A 21,776-nucleotide genomic window follows, 5' to 3' on the forward strand; every position below is an offset into this window, starting at 1 on the left:
CATATATATATATATATATATATATATATATAGTTTGAGAAAAACAACCACACTCACAGGTCTTGTGAAAAAAGAGAAGTGGACTTATTCAACGTTTCGGCCCACGCATCAAAACCGTCATCAGGAAGTGAAAAAATACATAACACAGTGTTACGTAGATGCCGAAATGGTGACAAAACATCCAATTAGTGATGTTTGTAGTGGGCATGATTTCAATAAATTATCTGTTGTGCATATTCCGTCAGTACATAGCCTTGTTAATATATAAAAGCTATTAATATATATATGTGAAAAAAATCTTTCTAGATTTATCTGCAGAAGTGATAAAAAGCCAAAAGGCATATAAAAGCAGAGTGTGATCATCCCAGTAAAAATATTCATTGAATAAATAAATAAATAATCATAACTGCAACTCCCACTTATACAAGTTCCACTCAGCCGCAAGTTGATTGCGCCCTTATAGCCCTTCAACAAGGTTCCGGACTAATGTACAGGCCGATCCACCCATCCTCACTGTTCCTGTGGCCATTAATCAAATGTAAGACCCCGAAGGCTGGCCTTCTGCAAGCGGTTCCCATGGTAACCCTAAGCACACCCATGGGACCGGTCGCAGAAGGCGAGCCTGCGGAAACTTTCGTTTGATTAATGGCCACGAGACTCTGGTTGAAGGGCTATAGGGCAAAATCAACTTGAGGCTGAGTTGAACTTGTAGTTGAACTTGTAGTTGTAACTTGAAGTGCGAGTGTGTAGAGTTGCAGTTCTGCGTATTTATTTTATGAATGTTTTTACTGGGATGATCGCACTCTGCTTTTATATGCCTTTTGGCTTTTTATCACATCTGGGGATAAAACACAAGATTTTTTTGACATATTTATTAGTTGTTTTTAGGGTAAAACTACACGGTCGGATGCACCAAATCTAATGTAAGTAATACAAATGTCGCATGTAGAAGCTGATTGCATCCAACACGACTGTCGGATGAAGACGTAACATGCAGCATTTGCATCCGACAGTCATATTGTGTTGGATGCAATCAGCTTCTACGTGTGACATTTGTATTACTTACATTAGATTCAGTAGGACTCCACGGGCGATAGCGCGATCCCACGCGATGCGCAAAAACGCAAACGTCACGTTGGATCCGACAGAATTAAGATAAGTAAAAGCATTGTCGGATGGTGTTGCAGTGTTGATCCGACGCGACACGACGGTTGGATGCAGACGCTGCACGCTGCATCTGCATCCACATCCGACAGTCGCATTGCATCGGATCAACGCTGCAACTTCATCTGACATTTCTTACCTTATTTCTGTTGCATCTGACGTGACGCCTGCGTTTTTGGAAATCGCTCGTGGAGTCCTACCCTAATATGTTACAACAATTTTACCAGCACCCAGCCATTTTTCCTTATGTTTTTTGAGTGCACTAGAACAGGACTTTGTTTAAATATATACAGTATATATGTATATATAGAAAACATATTTGGGATCCTGCACACAAACTGCAATACACTAGCTATGGTACAAAGAAAGAACCTGCTTTTGTACTAGTCAAAGTTAAAGCTGAGAAATACACACAATGCAATTATTTTCTGCACAAATCTCTAATGAGGCCTTCTTCATACCCTCCCTTTCTAGCCAAATTCATGCCCAAGGATTATGGCACATAATCCCTGCAAATAACTGGTAAACACTGTAATCTTGATCAAGAGTAAGACACACTATAAAAAAACCAACAAGAAAATAGTCACTGAGTTCCATCAGGAAATACAAGTGCCCTTAGTGTGTGGGCCGTCATTGGGACCCCATTTTACTTGTTGGCAGCGGAACAGGTAACAAATGGGTTTATAATAGGGGGCACCTCCGGGGAAGGTCCCCACTAACTAAATAGTATTGGGCCAATGATTCTTGATAGAAGTCCTGCTTAAATATCATGAAGGAGCAGTATCAGCTGTATATTTAAATGCAATAGACTAGCTGTGAACAGTGGAACTTCAGCAGTCCCCAAATGAGTGTTGTTGTTTGAACACATTCTGAGGTCTCCAGTGAAATTTGCTTGTGTAAAAGCAGCTTAACTCTAGTTCTTGAGGTGCCTCCCAATCTGTGTGTTTACTGTATATGTAATATGAAAATTAACTTGCTAAAGCCTTAATATAATGGCACACAAAGCTTTGACTGCCGATGTGCAGGGCAGTGGCACATGCTGCTACTGGGGAAGATTAGTCGCCCAGTGACATATCGCCTGTACTTTGACTGACTAATTACCCCTAAATGCCTTCCAGCTGGCTAGTTTGTAAATCTGAGTGCTTCATTTTCCGAGGCCGTCTGAAGTTGCCTTGCGAGGAAACTTCGGGCGACTTCGGAAAGCCGAATCGATCGGTCCTGCCGTCGATTTACATTGTAGCCAGCGGGAAGGCATTTTGGGAAAATTAGAAGCAGCGTTTGCCACTGCCATAAGCAGCGGAATATAGATAAAGTAATTTTCTGCTGCTGTTTCCACATGAGCACAGCAATGGTCAAAGTAGTCCATGTGAAGGAAACTTATTCATGCTGTACACCTGCCAACTGATGCTGTTTGTTTAAATTCTGTGTTATAATTGATAGCAAAAATACTGTTTTTTTATTTGGTATGATAATGAACTAGTTTAAACCATGCAAATAACACCTATTGTTATACTTAATAAAACACAGCTTTTAACCAGATATATTCTATAATCACAATGCTTTTATGTCCTTCTCTGCTGCGCTCCAGACGGTGTAATTGTATGGTTAGTACACTCTGTATACCGAAAGGACAATTCTTTTTTAGATTGCAAACACATGGATGGGGTTTTTGTTACTGTGATCTAGCAACAAAAACATTTTTATTCCAATTTTATGTTCTTCTTTTCTAAATTTGTTAAAAATAGATTTCTTTAGAATTTGTAATATCACACATGTGCAGCTGACATGGTATGTAATTGTATAGCTTACACAAGGTAAGTACAGATATGAAGGAGAATGGACAGGTGCAAAATGCATAGAGCTTTTGTTCATTGGGAGCCTCTAATTAAAGAGTTGTTCACTTTTAAATTAACATGGGCATTGATGTTCAGAGACAATTTGCAATTGTTTTTCATTTTATATTTTCTATGGTTTTCCAGTTATCTTTTTGTTCAGCAGCTCTCCAATTTGGAATTTCAGCAGCTATCTGGTTGCTAGGGTCTTGTTTACCTTAGCAATCAGACAGTGGTTTGAATGAGAGACTGGATTATGAAAAGAAAATGTACTGAATAAAAAGATATGGAATAAAACATGAATAATATTATAAGCTCACAGAGCAATTGTTTTTTGGCTGCCGGGGTCAGTGACCCTCATCAAAAAGCTACAAAGATATAGAAGAGAAATACTGTAATGCAAAAACTATTTAAAAAAATACATAATGATGACATATTGCAAAGTTGCGAGGAATAGGGCATTTTATAGCATACTAAAGGTTAACTCTTTAAGGTTTAGAACTAATGTTTAACACTCATGAACTGTTAAATGAAATTATAATGCAAGTGCTGTAGTAAAGTGGGTAGCATAGTATATACTCTTCACAAACCTTTTCTTTCTTTTTGGTCCAAGATACTGCCATATTAATGCAAAACCATTACTAACCAGTAGGTGGAACCGACCCTCCACAGTAGTGCTGTAACAACTAACTCGGCTAATGGCAGATTGAATCTAAGCATTTTGTCCAAGCAGATCTGAGTTGGAGACAAAAACATATTTGAATTTGTCTCCCCTGCTTTGGCAATCAGTGGCAAATGTGGGTACAGTGTCTTGTCACTAAAATGACTAAGTGCACCTGCACTGATGCAACTGCCATAAAAGTGAAAGGGAGTAATATGTAGTATTTTCTTCCCTGCCTATTGGGCCTCTAATCTCCTGGGCAAGAAAATGCTCAGAATCACGCTGCCCTCATATACTTATATGCCCTAAGATTAGTACGATAAAATTTAATTTACCAGTAGTTTCCTGGCACATCCTTTAGCACATTTTCATTTGTCTCATTCGTTAGGAGGATATATTGGAGCTGATACAGTGCATAGAATTTCTAGAAATCTCAAAAGAATTTGATCAAAGTAATAAACTAAGAAAAATTACATTGTATTAAAAGCAATGTTTGACACTAAAGTTAACGGACTTCTCGCAGCACATTTCACTTTACTTGGAAGCTTTGCATTTTAAAATAACCTGCACTCTCTTATGCCAACACCCCTTTCTCATCTCACATTTTTTTTGTCTCTTTGCTTTTTGCGCTTTTTGTTTTTGTTGTTGTTTGTTTTAGGATCGGGGTACTCACCAGTAGAAGATGATGAGGATATATATGCACGCAATAGATATGGCGACAAAGGTGAATGCTTTGCTTAATCTGCATGTAATGAGTGGCTAGAATTTAGCTTCGTCTTCCCACCCCCGCTTAATTAAGCCTTTCTCCGTAATATGCTGCACAAAGAGAAGTTATCCATCCATTGTGTAAGTATGGTGGGCTGCCATTTGGGCAAGTTACAATTAAATTCATTTTATAGCAGTTTATATTCAGTGATGATGTGCATGGTATATGTAAGGGATATGCATATACATTATCTCTGCAGGGGTTTCTCAGCTGGCAGAGAATCACCCAGTCATGGTCAGTCAGTCTGAAAATTATTTCAATGGAAGCTAATAGTGTTTGGAGAGTTTTATCCAGAAAACACTCAATGCTGGACACGTGCCCTTTGACCAGTGCTGTTTTTAAGATGTACAACAGTGATGGTCAAACAGTTGCGTGTGCCATAGGCCTAAAGAACTCCATTAGCATAAATCAGCTAATGATTTGTCTACTCTGATAAAAAAATAAATAATGAAAGCAAACTAATCCTATTGGTTTGTTTTTATTTTTAAATTATTTCAGTAAACTTAAAGGAACAGTAACACCAAAAAATTAAAGTGTTTTAAAGTAATGAAAATATCATGCACTGTTGCCCTGCACTTGTAAAACTGATCTGTTTGTACAAGAAATAGTTCATATAAACAAGCTGGTGTGTAGAAATGGCAGAAATTGAAAAAAGGCTATATGGCACAGATTAAATAGTGGATAACAGATAACACCATTATGTTCTACAGAGCTTATCTGCTATCTGCTGTGTAACCTGAGCCTTTTCTCCTTTGAATGGCTGCCCCCATTGCTACACAGCAGCTTATTTATATAAACAATAGTAGTGTTTCTGAAGCAAACACAGCAGTTTTACCAGTGCAGGCCAACACTGCATTACATTTTTATTACTGTAAAACACTTTTATTTTTTGATGTTACTGTTCCTTTAAGGCATCATGCTCCACATAACAGATAGTTACAGAAAGTACATTCAATTTTGATTAATGTGATATTTTTCCTATAAAAGCACTGACATTTCATAATTAGATTTTAAATGTAATATTTTCTGCTAGAGAAAGATTTTAAAGTCTTTGATGTGTCAGTTTGTCAGATTAACAACTGCATATTGGATTTAGGTACTTATTTGCCCACTCTTAGTAAAGGTATGGGACCCGTTATGCAAAATGCTCGGGACCTGAGGTTTTCCAGATAAGGGATCCGTCTGTAATTTGGATCACCATACCTTAAGTCTACTTAAAAATCATTTAACTATTAATAAACCCAATGGGATTGTTTTGCATCTAGTAAGGATTAATTATCTCTTAGGTATGATCAAGTATGAGGTATTGTTTTGTCACTACAGAGAAAAAGGGAATTGTTTTTAAAAATTTATTTAACGGTTTCCAGAAAGCTCCGAAATATGGAAAGGCTGTTTTCCATAGACTTCCTTTTTCGCTGTAATAATAAAACAGCACCTTGTACTAGTTATAAACAAATTAAGATATAATTCATCTTTATTGGAAGTAAAACCAGTCATTTATTTTCGGTTTACATTATTTTCTAGTAGACAAAGTATAATTACGGAAAGATCCGTTATTTGGAAAACCCGAGCATTCTGGATAATAGGCCCCATACCTTTATTTGATTATAATGGAATCTATGGGAGATGGCCTTCTTGTAATTCAGAGCTTTTTGTATAATGGGTTTCCGGATAATGGATCCTATACCTCTACTATATGAGTTGCATCTGACTATATAAGTGTATGATTATCTACAATAGGCAAAATACAGTGTAGGTAAGAATGGGAATCAATTACCAAGACCTGGGACAGCCGTGCGAAAACATTAAGGGGGGGAGGTGCAAGAGTGGTAAATGAAGCACCTGTTTATGTTGTCCCCCCACCAGTCTGATTGGCACACAAGTTAGGGGATGAGTAGGGGGATGCCTACATGTCCCATCCCTCACAAATACAACACTACCTAATGCATGAGGCTAGCTGCAGCTCTCTGTGTTCTAAAACACAGCTCAGAGACCTGCAGCAATTCAAGGGGGGGGGGCATCTATGCATTGTGCCCATTTTATGTACCCTGGCTTCCTGTTGCTAAATAAGCCCTAATGTTTCCACTACCGCCATAGTAGAATTCCTGTAGAATATTTATATGTATTATCTGAGATAGTTTATTTTTTTCCCCTTTATAGACACTCCATGGTGCTCCCCAATCAAAGTTAAGAATGGCCATGCAACCTGCAACAGTCCTTACAGATCCTACTACAAGAATGCAAAGGGGGCAAGATGCAACATATATTGTCAGAAAGGTTATGAACTCCATGGAGCTTCACAAGTCATTTGCCAAGAGGACAAACGCTGGTCTGGCAAATATTTATGCAAGCGTGAGTTTCTTCTTTTTCTATTATTCTTTGTATAGGTGGAAGGCAATGTTGCACTCCAATCAAATACATTAAAGCATAAGGATATTGGATTCTGGCTAACTCTGGCTAACTAGCAAAGCAGAGGATAGCTTAACACAGTATCTTAAAGGAAAAGAAGAGTGAAATAGCAGGCTTTTTTGTTAAAGTTCGGCTTTTAACTCTACTGCATATGTGCACCTGTGTGAATAAATTAGAAGCCGGAAGAAGATCAAGCGATTATTCCATGGTGCTCACTGCAAGAACCACAAGAAAGTGCATACAATCACTCTATGCCTATCTTTTGGCACCCCCATTGATTGGATGACCATCACCAGATGGGTGATATAAAGTACAGTGCAGTCTTTAGCACAAACTACCTTCGTAAGAGCTTCACTGTTAGTACTGCTCTTCTTGGATATAGAACAGTGGTTCCCAGGTGACAGGTGCAAACACAAAAACTGTGTCCACACAATGGCCACACAATTGTCGTTCTTCCAGTATCATGCCAATGTCAGTTTTTTGGGGCACTCTCAGGGCTGACTCACAGGAGGCTTCAGGCAGTCGTTCAGTGAATTTACAGATTACCATTATATATTTTTTATTTTCATTAGAGAAGCGATGTCACACTCTTACTATGCCACTTAATGGAGGCTTCAAATGTGTAGATGGCGCCTACTTTAACTCCAGGTGTGAATATTACTGCTCACCAGGATATCAGCTGAAAGGAGAAAGAATTGTAACATGTATGGATAGCAAAGTCTGGAGTGGCAAGCCTCCAACTTGTGTGGGTAAGTAAATCAAATGTACATTTAAATAACACAGTATAAGCCTTATTTGATCACAAGCCCAAAACATAGAGCTCATAGAGTGTATAGTCTTTTCACTCAACCTATTCTCCTCTGAATTATTAAACCTTCCCCTAATAATTGCGCATGAAAGTGCAGCCATCACAGAGGGAAAGGGATTTCATCACTGTGTTATGAGGATGATAGCCTGTATCCATACTTGATTCTTCACAAGTTGGAAATCTAGAATGATGCAGGTAGTGCATATCCAAGTAGTGGATATTAATGGGATAGGTATGGGGACAAATTATGGGCATGGCCTTTAAGGGGCCTACATCTATGACGATGTATCAGTATCAGTGCTTCAAAAGCTGGAATGACTGCATTTTTTCAATTTCCAAATGGGGACACAGGGGAAAGTCATGCCCAACTTCAGAGTTGTAAACAATCAGCTAACCAATTTATACAGATTCATCTATTCAATCTATACCTTAGATCAGTGGTTTCCAACCATTAGCTTGTGAGCAATATGTTGCTCTCCAACCCGTTGAATGTTGCTCCCAGTGGTCTCAAAGCAGGTGCTTATTTTTGAATTCCAGGCTTGAAGTTTTGGTTTCATAAAAAACAGGATAGAATAGTTTATTTTGCCCTTTCAATAATATGTACAGCTGCATATAAAGTTTGAAATAAATAAGCCAGTCTGCCACTTAATAGGTTCCTCCTTTCTAAAATTTGGTTGTGGTCTCCAAGGCAGCAGCCTGTCAGTACTGTATTGGTGAGGGGCCAGAGGTGGGTGCCAGGTAAGCATCCTCCCACTTGCCGCCTAACCACCCCCTAACTTGCATGTCATTCAGGCAATAAGGACAGGGCTGACCTGTACGTCTTGACACTTTTCTCTGCACCATGTACCATGCTAATCTATTGCTCGGTGCAGGATTCCTCTGTACACAAATACTGGTTTATTGAGCCAAACACAACATATAACTTCTAACAATTAGAGCCACATCTCAGGCTATTATACCAAGAAGGCATACTTTATTTTATAAAATGTATAGCCTCATTATAGACAGTACCTAGTTAAAAACATTTTTTTAAATATTTAAAGCACCTAGCCTTGCACCATAGTCTCCTTGTTATACTGTCTTATAAAGTTTCTACTGAATTTACCTATACAAATGCAAAAGTATAAACTCAAGTAAAACACACTGATTAAGTTAGGTGGTTGCACATAAATGAATAATTCAAAATATCAAACTAAATAGGATGCATTAAAAGGAGACCTCCCTTTATGCTTTCCTTCTTGTCTGGGCACTGTGTACAATGTGTACTAATCCAGATCTATAGCAGCATAATCCCCTGCATGAAATAAAGTTCTAATTAACCAAGAGTTTAGGTGAAACTATCTTACGTATGTATAATCCTCTACAGCTAAGCAGTTTTTACTCATTTCATGTTCTGGGAACCCAGCACTGAGTTAAATAGTGAGGTAATTGTTCACTTATACCATTTCAAAACAGTGTTTGTGTGTGGAGTGTAAGTGGTGTTGTGGAAATTCAGTTATTGGAGACAACTTGAGTTAAAAGACAATGTTTAATGTTTGACACAACCCCAAACAAAGGAATCACAGGGTTTTTATAGACTTATTTACCAGTGGAAGAGCATAGAGATATCACTCCACAGCACAGAAAAGCAAACAACTGCTCTTATACCCAAACAGGTGGCACTGCCCTCTAGGACAATGTACTAGTGAACAAAGTTAGCTTGAGAACAGAATCCATCCAAGTCTGGGGGGATCAAAGGGGAATCTACATACTGAGAATTTTGTTTACTCTTTCAGTGGTTATTTTTTAAACAGAACCTCTGTAAAATCAGCAGAATATCCAAATTTGGAAAATTATTAAAAACATTTCTTTAAACAATTTCTTGAACCCCCTAACATTTTCTTCAACACACTTTCAAACAAAGTATAGCAATATCCATCATAGGGTACATAAGCAAGCAAAACTTCACAAGGTTGGCTCTCACTTTTCTGGCATTCTTCACTTGTACACTTGTAGACCTACCACCCCCCCCCCATGTTCTGGTGATTCATAAGGGCCCAGAGCAGCAGCTGTTGTTGAGGTTTCTCACTGCCTGTAGTCTAGACAAGACATGCAAGTGACTCAGGGTACACACTCATTGCTGTTTCAAAAGGAAAGGGAAAGCAATGGCTGAGTCATATGATTTCTGAACAATGACCTACAAATTCGTATAACACTACTCTAGATTAGTCACTGGAAAGGAATATTCATAAATAATGATACTTGTATTTTTTATTGAATTTGTGGATAAATTAAGCAGTGTTCATCATTAATACATGAACATTTGCCATTTCCATAACATTTAGTAATGTAACATAATTTGCAGTTCAGCACAAGTAAGTCATATTCAAGCACTAGAGGCATTTACCTTCAATCTTATGAAGCCGTTACCATCTAATAAAAAATATTACTGGTGTTTTGTGTACAATGGGGATTTTAAGTGTTTTGACAATCGAATTGGAACAATAAGGCTTGAGGGGTTTGTAGCAATGATTTGTAAATACATATTAAAAAGCCAATTAATTTTGTCAGTTTAAGTTCTTGTTTGAGATTCATTTTTGTATTATTAACATACAGAGGTGCCATGCTGCAAAATATTTTCTCCTTTTCTGTCCCCTCTGCTCCCATACCTTCTTTTTCTCATTATTATATCCTCCTTGTAAGCCTTTCTTTATTGCCTTTTTTATGATTCTCATCTCTTTTCCTCATTTTCTTCTTAATTCTGTTCTCTTCCATTTTTCTGTTTCATCCAAGGAGTAGAATGGGCATGGTAAATATAGCAAGTCAAATGGTTGAAAGTCTTTTAAACACTTGTTGTAGCAGGGGAGAGATGCTGGCACCCTGGTGGCTCAATCCTACCCTTAACATTAATTTAGTAGTTCTAGTATTTCTAGTTCTAATTTCTAATATATTACAATCTATGAACTACAGTACATTGCAAATCTAAATGATAACGAAAATGAATTATCTTAAATGGAAATATACTGAAATTATTACGGACTAGTAATTTCCAAGCCAGTGTTGAAGGAACAGTAACACCAAAAATGTGTGTTTTAGTGGAGAACTAAACACTAAAAATTCATTTGGCTAAAAATGCCATGTTTTATATACTGAACCTATTGCACCAGGCTAAAGTTTCAGCTTCTCAATAGCAGCAATGATCAAAGCCTTCAAACTTACCACAGGGGTCACCATCTTGGAAAGTGTCTGTGCCACTCACATGCTCAGTAGGCTTTCAGCAGCTGATGATATACTAAGCGTAGGGGTTGTTGCAAATTATCAAGCAGAAAATTAGGTTTGGTCTGTAAAATAAGCTGACACCACATGGATGATTATTAGTTGCACTGGTTGCAATGTAGTAATTATCAGCCTCATACTGTGACTTTTATATTCTATGTGTACTGTATATTTTGAGACAGTCCCTAAGCTCAGTAACTGACAGCAGCACAGAGCATGTGCAGTGAATCAGCATAAAAGATGGGGAGCTATTGGAGCATTTTTGGAGGCAGAGATCTTCACTGCTAAAGCATACCTCCCAACATTTGAAAAACAAAAAAGGGGACAACATTTTTCCATGCCCATTTTATGGCCACACCCCCTAATTATCATGTCCATTTTAAAAAAAATGGCAGGTTATGAAAGTTTGAACACATTTCTGGTAGTTTTATTGCAATTTTTATGTGTTATAACAGCTTTGCTAATGAAAGTGAATTGCCCTTTAAGCTGCTAGTCTCAGTTCTCCCAAAAGACCTGCTTATCTTAAATAGTTACAATTGTTTCTTTGCTTATCTTAAATTGTTACAAAAGTATCAAAGTGCAGCTCCTGACTATTCTGGGCTCTCTGCCAAAAAGCCACCTAGTTTAACTAAGTTTCAGAAACTTTGTATATTTTTCTGGCTTCAGTGCAGGAGATCAAAGAGAAAGTCTGGACATTTCAGTAAGAAACCTGGAACTGCGGGTTGAGCTGTCAAAATCAGGACTGTCACGCATGAAAATGGGACAGTTGGGAGGTATGCTAAAGGGATGTGGCTGCCTTGGATTGGTATAGAATTCCAATACATGTACAATAGTCTGCTACTTCTTCAGTTAAGCTTTAATTCTCCTTTAAAATATGTAATGTTGTGTTGCACTGGTAAAACTGATTGGTTTGCTGCAGAAACTCTATTTTAGTTTTTATAAACAAGCTAATATGTAACAATGGAGGTGATAAAATTAAATAACAAGTAACAAATAAGATCTGCAGAACACCATAATATTCTACATAGATTATCTATCTGGTAGTCTTTTCTAGTCTTTTCTTGAATTGGAATGGCTGCCCCCATGGCTACACAACATTTATTTATAAACTATAGTAGAAGCAAACACTCCAGTTTTACCAGTCTGTAGTATGTTGTTAAGCACAAACTATATGCATTGTCAGACTGGGGTTCTGCCTCATCAAGGGCCCACACAAACCCATGGACCTCCCAACCCCCTCTGTCACCTCCATGGACTCTGCAACCCTCAAGCCTCTTGCATCTACCTCCAGGTCATAGAGAAGGTGCACAGTTGTGGGGAACAGGTCTAGGACGGCAGGGCCAACGAAGGTCAGGGCCCACTGGGTTTTCTCCCGGTGTCCTGCTGGCCCAGTCCGACTCTGACTATATGTGAAATAGCATATATGGAAACATATATTCCTGTAAATTATCATTTGCAGCAGGAATAGAAGATCTCCAGAGCCACTGTGTGCCTTTTGGGATGCACCACAAATGTCAACTTTTCTTATGAACCCAATATGTTTAATAAGAGCAGTGCCAGGCCAAGTCAGCCAGGTGCCTTAGTCAACCAGGCAGACTATGCTGCCACACATATGAGCATGCGAGTGCGCATCGTGGAGAAGAGCGCACGTTCCGAATATGCGCTGCATCTAGGGGAAGGCGGCAGAAGAAGGAAGGACCTAGGGGAAAGCAGCAGAAGAGGTACTGTGCCTGGCACCTCTCTACATTTGCACCCTAGACATGTACCTCGTCTACCTACCCCTAGTTCTGGCCCTGAATAAGAACATCCATAGAATATATCAAAGCCTTAGTTGTATTATAGGTCATAAAAATTGTAGTAGTAAGATAGCATAAATATGTGTTATTTACCAGCATACAGTTGTTTGCTTGTAACAATCATAACTGCAAGTGTTACGTAACTACCATTTTTAAAAAAAATATTTTTGCAGATTGTTTATTTTTAATTGTTTGATTTGTGGTGTATTATACAGATCTGGAGCCACCAAGAATTAAATGTCCAAGTGTTAAGGAGAAGGTAGCAGAACCAAATAAGCTGACAGCAAGAATATTCTGGGAAACTCCAGAGGGACGAGATACAGCAGATGGTATTTTAACTGAGTAAGTTAAGTATAGTATAGTATAGGGGCTAGCTAGGGTATCAGTGCTATTGTGCCATTTTGTGCAGTGTGTTAACTCAAGTATTTTTTTAAATACATTAAACCATTTACATTTAAATACATTTTTAGTTATATTTACTGATAAATAAACCAAGAACTTTTGGTAGCAAAACCAATGGAAAATGTAAAAATGATGCCTTCTCTCTCTCTCTCTCTCTCTCTCTCTCTCTCTCTCTCTCTCTCTCTCTCTCTCTCTAGATATAGATGTAGTTTGATTTTGATTTGATGTCACTTAAAACCTATTTGTAATGTAGGAAGCTGACCTTACCTGATTTACCATTTACACTGCCAAACAGCTAGACTCAAATATATTATTCTCTTTTCAGTGTTATACTAAAAGGGCTGCCCTCAGGCACAAACTTCCCAGAAGGGGACCACAAAATCCAATATACAGTGTATGATAGGGCAGAAAACAAAGCGTCATGTAAATTTAATGTTAAAGTCAGAGGTAAGTAACTGGCAAACTGGTTGTACAATATTAAAAAAGTGAATTTTAAGCAAGTAGTGAAGCGGTTGGAATACTGCTTGGGGCAATTACATTTTGCAATACCAAATAATGCACAGGATTAAAAAGGGGACATGTGAGTGTTAAGGTAGAAATGTTCTGCCAACAGTTTTGGAGTTAAGGAAACAATAAAAAGCAATGTAAATATATATATATATATATATATATATATATATATAATACACAAAAGCTATGAATATCTTGTAAATTATATCCTTATAAACGGTGAGTTCTGATGTCATCAGTTATAAACGGTGAGTTCTGATTTCTGTCACGACTCACTGAAATTTGTGTATTATAATAAATAAAGTACCCCCAGTTGTAAAATATGAGGATATTATAAGTTACCTCGGAGTTCCATGACCTGTATAAAAACACTCGACCTTCGGCCTCGTGTTTTTATATGGTCATGGAACTCCTCGGTAACTTATAATAATACATGTGATATGCTGGCGAATCAAAAACCGTTTACCTGTGTGGGGATGTAGAAAGGATAACCCAGTTGTGATGTATCGGCAAGATGTGCAACTTGGACAGTGGAAACATGCTGGCTTCAACTCTGATAGCCAGGTGTTTCTCCCTTTAACTGCATAACAATCTACCGGATCAGTTTTGACAAACAAGTCACGAAGGATGGTCCCTCGCCTATAGCTAATCATGGGTGGTTCCGGCAAAATTTTTGACAAATCTGTATCAGCACATATTATATTCCAATGTTTCTTGACTACCTCACCCAATACCTTAGTATTGTACCTGGTACTGAACACCAGTCCCAGTTTGGGTCTCTCTGAGCTACTGTTGTCCGCACACCGCCTATTTGCAGTCTCAAGTGCTCAATGGAGCACAGTTTCAGGGTACCCTCTATCGCTAACCTATCCCACATAGCTTCGATCTGTTGTTCGCATGTTTGAGCATTCAAGTTACTTATTAAAACCCTATAAAACTGTTTTTATATACACACACACACATTTAGGTTTTGACAATGGTCTTAGGTGGAGACCGAAACATTGACCTGTACTATGTTTTAATGATGTATTAAATAAAAGCAATATTTTGTAACTTTTTCAAATCCCGGTGTGCATCTATACATCTATACTCGAAATAAAATGTATATATATATATATATATATATATATATATATATATATATATATATATATATATATATATACCACAGAAATATCGGCACTCTCGAATAAATTGTGTTCACTTGCCTGGGTGCAAAGCCACAACAGTACTATACATATAGAAATAAGGTCCACACTCACAGGTCTTAAAGGACAAAAATAAGTATTTGAATTTGTTACTGGGAAACTAACGTTTCAGCTAGCAATCTACTGTAGCCTTTCTCAAAATTTGCTATTACAAACTACAAAAGTACCTGATTTACACATATTGGCGGGAAAATAAAAGTGTATGGCGTTACTAAAGCGTCACTAAAAAGCAACTATTATACAAGTATGTTCTTAAAAATTCAATACCTCATAAAACACAACCCATACACAAATCTTGAAATTATATTAAAAAATCATCAAACGAAACATACAAAACAACAAGCCATAGAAACAGGCAACATAACATCGTACAATAGTTATCTCATGTATTATTATGCAAGGCCTTGTTCCATACACAGTTACAATTGCAACAATCATCTCGAAAATAACATTACTTAACAATAATGTAGCAATCTCAATCACTGCAATATGTGAACATAGTGACACCCAAATATACAAATATAAGAATTGCCTTTAAAGTGGCAATGCAATGTTCTAATAACCTCACTATAGTTTACAAGATTACAAGATTATCTCAAGCCTACTCACAGCTAAAATAAAGATCACACCATCAGGATCCTTACGAAACTCACAGAGCAGCACATTTCTTATATATGTATAATAATTAATAGCATACAATGTCTTACCTCTATGCATTTTAACGCAGAGAACCTCTCAATATCAGCCTTCATTGATAAGACCAATTAACTGCACAGGTTACAATGGCTAGCCAAAACGTTAGTAATATATTCAAATATTTATTTTTGCCCTTTGCCCCAAGGCCTGTGAGTGTGACCTCATTTATTTACACACACACACATACACACACAGTATAAATATTTGCATTTTATTTTTTTATCTGTGATGAGATCCTTCTGAATGCCTCAGTAATTCCAGGCCAGTACAGGTACAGTAGCACTCTTTGATTGACTTCCATTACTCTGAAATCTTGCAGATTGATTGCTTTTAAATTTATTGCATCCACAGAAGCTTACAGTATGAATACAACCAGTGGGAGCACAGGGAACTGCCTTGCAAAATCCTTGTAACTTACTGTACAGTCAAGATGTGATATTAAATCAAGAAAAATATGTATTTGAGACATCTTTATGAACACTTATATATCAACTTATATATCACATAAAACAGTTGTGTATGCTTCCATGCATACAAATGTTCTACTGTATATAATGTATATAATGTATGACAGTTACAGATAAGTGGGGGAATGTATTAAATGTCGGTAACTGAAAAAATATTTGCAATGCGAAAATTTATGCGAACAAATTTTCCTTTGTGCGAATTTAATATAGCTTTTGCGAACCCGGAAACTGTTTAGTGACCACTTCCAACAGTGGAAGAAGGTTTGCAAATTTTATAGTTAAAGCCAGTGCGCAGTGAAAGTAATAAAACTTCTTACTGAAATAGTTGTTATGTTTGCTCCAAAAGATTATGACACCTTCAAGCACTTCTTAAAAGTGGGCAATGCACAATGAAAATTCGCAGTGCGCAATTAAAATTCGCAATGTAATAAAAGTTTAAGGAAGAGTATTACATTGCAAAATGAGACTTTTCATTCTTATTTGTGCTAATTGTTTTGCTCTTTGCGACTTTTATTACATTCCCCCAAAGATGTGCTAAAATGCTAAAAGGAAAACTAAAGCTCTAAAATGAATACTTAAGCAACAGATGTTTATATCATACTAAGTGGCATATTAAAGAATCTTATCAAACTGGAATATATATTTCAGTAAATATTGCCCTTTTACATCTTTTCCCTTGAGCCCCCATTTTAGAGATCACCTGAAAAGAAATACTCTAACTGTAACAGGAAGAAGTGTGGGAGAAAAAGACAGAATTTTGTCTGTTGCTTGGCTCATGTGACCTAACATATATGGATCCCATGGGACAGCCCTTAATTCTTAAAATGGCAATTTTCTATTTACCCAATGGCATATACTATGAAAATATATTATTATGAAAATCGTTTATTTACATGAAGCAGGATTTTACATATAAGCTGTTTTACGCAATATATTTTTATAGAGACCTACATTGTTTGGGGGTATAATTTGAATTAGCATGTTTGTGCTTAGCATTGTTCATATAAACCTTTTCTCATTTATTTTTCTAATTCATATGATTTAATTATATATTGCTTCAAATGTTTTAAGCTTAGAGACAGATATTTGGCTAGATGTATTGTGCAGTAGTACTACAGTATTTTTGTATTGTTGCGTAGTATCTCCTTTTTTATTCACTGCAATTTATTAACAACTCTTCTCCTTTTTGCATTTCTCTTTAAAGTTAAGCGCTGTGCAAAACTAAGTGCTCCTGACAATGGATATGTCAAATGTTCAGGAGCCAGTGATAATTATGGAGCTACATGTGACTACTTTTGTGTTGGCGGCTATGAGCTTCAAGGAAGTCCAGCCCGTGTATGTCAGTTTAACTCAGAATGGTCAGGCGCAGAACCAACATGTTCCTGTAAGTACAATGAGAGCAAGGTGATGTGGAAAATAACTTAAAGGGAAACTGTCGAGGGAAAATTTTTTTTTTTCAAAACGCATCAGTTAATAGTGCTGCTCCAGCAGAATTCTGCACTGAAATCCATTTCTCAAAATTTATTTAATTTTGAAATCTGGGGCTAGACATATTGCCAGTTTCCCAGCTGCCCCAAGTCATATGCTCTGATAAACTTCAGTCACTCTTTACTGCTGTACTGCAAGTTGGAGTGATATCACCTCCTCCCTCCCCCTCCCCCCAGCAGCCTAACAACAGACAATAGGAAGGTAACCAGATAGTAGCTCCCTAATACAAGATAACAGCTGCCTGGTAGATCTAAGAACAGCACTCAATAGTAAAATCCAGGTCCCCCTCATCATCGCATTCAGCTACATTGAGTAGGAGAAACCACAGTTTGACAGAAAGCAGTTCCATCCTAAAGTTCTGGTTCTTTCTGAAATCACATGACCAGGCAAAATGACCTGAGATGGCTGCCAACCCACCAATATTACAATTAAAACAAAATACACTTGCTGGTTCAGGAAATAAATTTTATATTGTAGAGTGAATTATTTGCAGTGTAATTTAGAAATAAAAAATACATCATAAAAATCAAGACAGAATCCCTTTATTAATGTACTCTGGTGGATGACAGTGCAGTGGCTGCAATGCCTGATGGCAATCATGCAGTATGCTGGATGGGGGTAGTCCAAGGTGGGTGAGCCTGCTTCAGAGTCTGTAGGGGATTAGGTATGTTACTGGGCAAGTGCTTTGTGCATGGTGCTCTACACAACACTATTTTGAAGCCCTTAACACTCCTGCACTTGTGTCTAGTCCTTCAAAGATGAGTTCAACTGTATCTGATAATGCTATGAGTACAAGTTTAATCAATGAAACATAAAAAAACAACTAAAAATTGGAACAAGAGAGCTTACCTACTCAAACTGTTAACATGCAAATACTGTAGTTCATCCATTTCTGTTCGTATGAAACTATCCATAAATACAACAGAATACACAGAAAAGATAAAAGAACCACATAGACTCTAGGAACTGAACTTTCATTTGAAGCATAAGGATGATTAGGGAGGACAGTGAGGTTGTTGAATGCCCTGCTGGGTGATGTTGTGAAGGCAAATTCTATTAATGCATTGAACTGTGGCTTCGATGATTATTAAACAATCTTAATATCCAAGCCTATAGGGCTCTTAAGATCAGTTTGTTTAGTACAGATATCAGTGTATACAGTTATATTTGTGAGTGCATAGACAGATACAGTATGCATTATAGGGGTTCAAATTATCTATGTATCTATGTAACAGTCATGCAAATCTAAGTGACCACCATCTACTATGAGTACTCAAAGCAGATTTTCAATGTATCCTAAAATTATTAGCAAAGTTTGTAAATGGTCAACATGGCATACATGACCTTTTGCCTACAAAGAACCTTATATATAATTTTTGCTTGTTTATGGGCTAAAATCTCGTGGGAACAGGCAGGAGTCCTCACAGGGTCTGGTTGCAGCAGGTGTCTGAATTATGCCAAAACAAATTGGGCTTAGCAAGGAATAGATAAGGTTAATAGATTGTAGCCGGTTTTGATGCAATGGGATGGAGCCAGAATATTGCAGGTGTAAGGGACCCCATGATTTCTGAAAACAGTTTTAATAATATACTTCTGCTTTAATATATCTTTGAGCATTTTGGTTGAACAGCTGTTTCATTCAGAGGAACAGAATTCAAAGGCTGCAGATGCCCAAGAGATAATCACTGCAGCAGTTTCTAGTTAACAGCATCTAGCCTGCCCCCCCCACCCCAAACAGTGCTTAAACACATTCTGGAGGCAAAGCAATACATAGTATGGCAAATGCTGTCATATATCCAAAGCACTGAATTAACGGTAGAAAAATCCAGGTACAGTATGTGCATAGCCTTTAGCTCTGTGTGCTGAAAGCAGAATGATGAAACAGAAAACCTTAATTTATTCTTTAAATTATGGATATGGAATCAAACAGCTGGCATACTATAACCATTTCCAAAACGTCTTTCTCACGTTTAATTGATTGTTCCTGTGTCAGATATCCTTTTTATCAGATTTGCAGCTTGTTAGAGCAAGAGTGGGATTTATTAAAAATTATTAGGTTTTTTCTCTTAAGTCCCTGACAAGAACAGTCATGCTTTATCCTCAGGCGCTTGTGGATGGGAATGGATGACATCTATTAATTCTATCAGCTTCCCTTCATTCCTTTGTTTACTTAGCTTTTATTGTAAACCTGCTACAGGAAATATACCTCTGAGAGTAAACTGACCTACGGCTATTAATTATTGACACTGTGGGAAAGACTTATTTCTACTGGATTGGCATTCTTTTCATTATGAAATGAACTATTACATCTGAAACATACTTGAATGTGCTACTGTATGTAGCTTTTAATGGATCAGGTACAGAATATTTCTCTAGGGCATCTGTTTAACCTAATGAACTCACATAAGCCCCATCTGAAGGTAGGGAAATAAAACTTATTGGTAAAGGGGCTAATACATTTGTTTGCTTTATATAGACAATAAGGCATTGTAAAATATCTTATACTCAGTTAGTGTACATTTCAAAACCCATATAACAGCATTTCCTGCCATGGGCGATTCTTTGCCTCTTGTCTGCCTGAAGCGGCTCTTGCGATGCCGCCCCCTTGCTCCCAGCGATTACTTTTTTTGAGCAAGAGCAAGTCAGGAGGGGACACATCGCTAGTGCAGAGAGTACAATTGTGCTCTCTGCACGAGAAGAGTCGAATTTGTGGTTTAATGACTAGAAATACAGCTCTTAAAGTTACCAGGAGTGGCTTTTGCCGAGTATAGTAACTAGGGGCCTGTGGTTAGTTGCTCAACATGCCTTGGCAGTGCCCCTGTTTCCTGCCAGCACAATATTCCTGATGCTATAAATCTAGCAAAACTACGTAGGAAGGAGTTAATTTAGATAATGTCTGATATCTTAAAGGTTATAGCATTCTTCTATGCTCTCAGTTCATTTAAATAGTGGTGCTTCATTTAACAGTTATTCTGATTTCATACATCTATATATATATATATATATATATATATATATATATATATATATATATATATATATATATAGTGCAAGGTTGAAATGCAATCATATAAAAATAAAGAACCACGACTCCTGTAGACTATGATTCCATTTTTTTCTATTACTTCATGTCATTTTGGTCAATCCTCGATAAAGGTCCCCATGGATACAGAAAATTTGGATGTACAGTGATAAGAAGTAACTGACCAAGGAGATGACGGCACTCACATAAATAAAAATAAATACAGTAAATGTCTGGATACCATAATAGAAAATGATAGAAAGAAAATAGTCCACAGGTCTTATAAAAGAAAAAATGTGTAAAGTTTTATTCTTTATTCTAAAGTTTTTATTCTTCCAGCAATCTCAAAGTGCTAGGCTGGATTGCTAGCCGAAACGACAGCCTCTTGAGAATAAAACTTTATACATTTTTTCTACTATAAGACCTGTGAGTGCAGACTATTTTCTGCTTATATACTGTATATGTATATATACTGTAGAACATTTTTCAGAATATCTCCCTCCATTTACTTGTATTTTGCCTGTCATCCTGTTCCTAGCAAAGCTTCTGTTCCACCCCCAACTTTAGCTTCATGTACTCAGCTGTCAGATCTGTCCCCTTGTGCAGCGCGTACCCTCCCGCGGCTGCTTTCCCCTCCCACAATACTATGTTCAGTGAGCGTATGATTTGATGCACTAAGAGCACACTGACAGCAAGCTGGACGCCTGAAGGTAAATTGTATAGAGGAGAGAAGTTTTACCATGGGGAAAGAATAGGCTTAATGGGATTTTTTTTTTAAAAAAAACAAGCACACAGCTGTAAATATATGAAAGGCTATGTAATAGTGGAATAGCAGGCCGTTGATGTGTAATTCTTCTAGAATAATATAATCACTGATCAGACTGATTTTATGTGAATGGGGATACACAGTGCATTATTACACATATTCCCATATAGGCAGATTTGTTTTGACTTTTTTTCCTTCTAGATTTTAACTCCAAATTTTCCCACAAATTTTTTACATTCATGAACAGTTAGACAAAATTTTTCCAGCAATAGTATTTTTAGAATAATAGTTTTGCCCTCTATTGTATTGTAGATGTTTACCATTTCTTGTTTCAACCAAACTTTTAACCAAGCCTGCGATGGCAAAAAACTTCATAACATTGTTTTTTTTTCTCTGCTGAGATAAGATAGGTCAGTAAATGTTATCAGTTTTTAATAAGCCTCATAATCTGACTTTATAATGTAGATGGCAAAATCTATACAACTTTAACCTTGTTCCTGCTACAGTATGTGACATTTCCATGTTC

The 21,776-nt window shown here is 37.2% G+C and overlaps 1 protein-coding gene across 2 annotated transcripts in view; it reads left to right on the forward strand.

Moving 5' to 3' along the window:
• Positions 1–21,776, forward strand: part of srpx.S (sushi repeat containing protein X-linked S homeolog) — a 48,765-nt gene that overhangs the window by 21,091 nt on the left and 5,898 nt on the right. The window contains exons 3-8 of one of the 2 annotated variants that reach the window (XM_041583762.1): positions 4,316–4,381; positions 6,584–6,775; positions 7,405–7,581; positions 12,907–13,033; positions 13,419–13,540; positions 17,179–17,358. In XM_041583762.1, the coding sequence (XP_041439696.1) occupies positions 4,316–4,381; positions 6,584–6,775; positions 7,405–7,581; positions 12,907–13,033; positions 13,419–13,540; positions 17,179–17,358 (864 nt within the window). The remainder of the gene's footprint in view (positions 1–4,315; positions 4,382–6,583; positions 6,776–7,404; positions 7,582–12,906; positions 13,034–13,418; positions 13,541–17,178; positions 17,359–21,776) is intronic. The other variant, XM_041583763.1, reaches the window with a different exon arrangement.

Source organism: Xenopus laevis, chromosome 2S (genome assembly GCF_017654675.1).
Source record: "Xenopus laevis strain J_2021 chromosome 2S, Xenopus_laevis_v10.1, whole genome shotgun sequence".
Taxonomy (NCBI): domain Eukaryota; kingdom Metazoa; phylum Chordata; class Amphibia; order Anura; family Pipidae; genus Xenopus; species Xenopus laevis.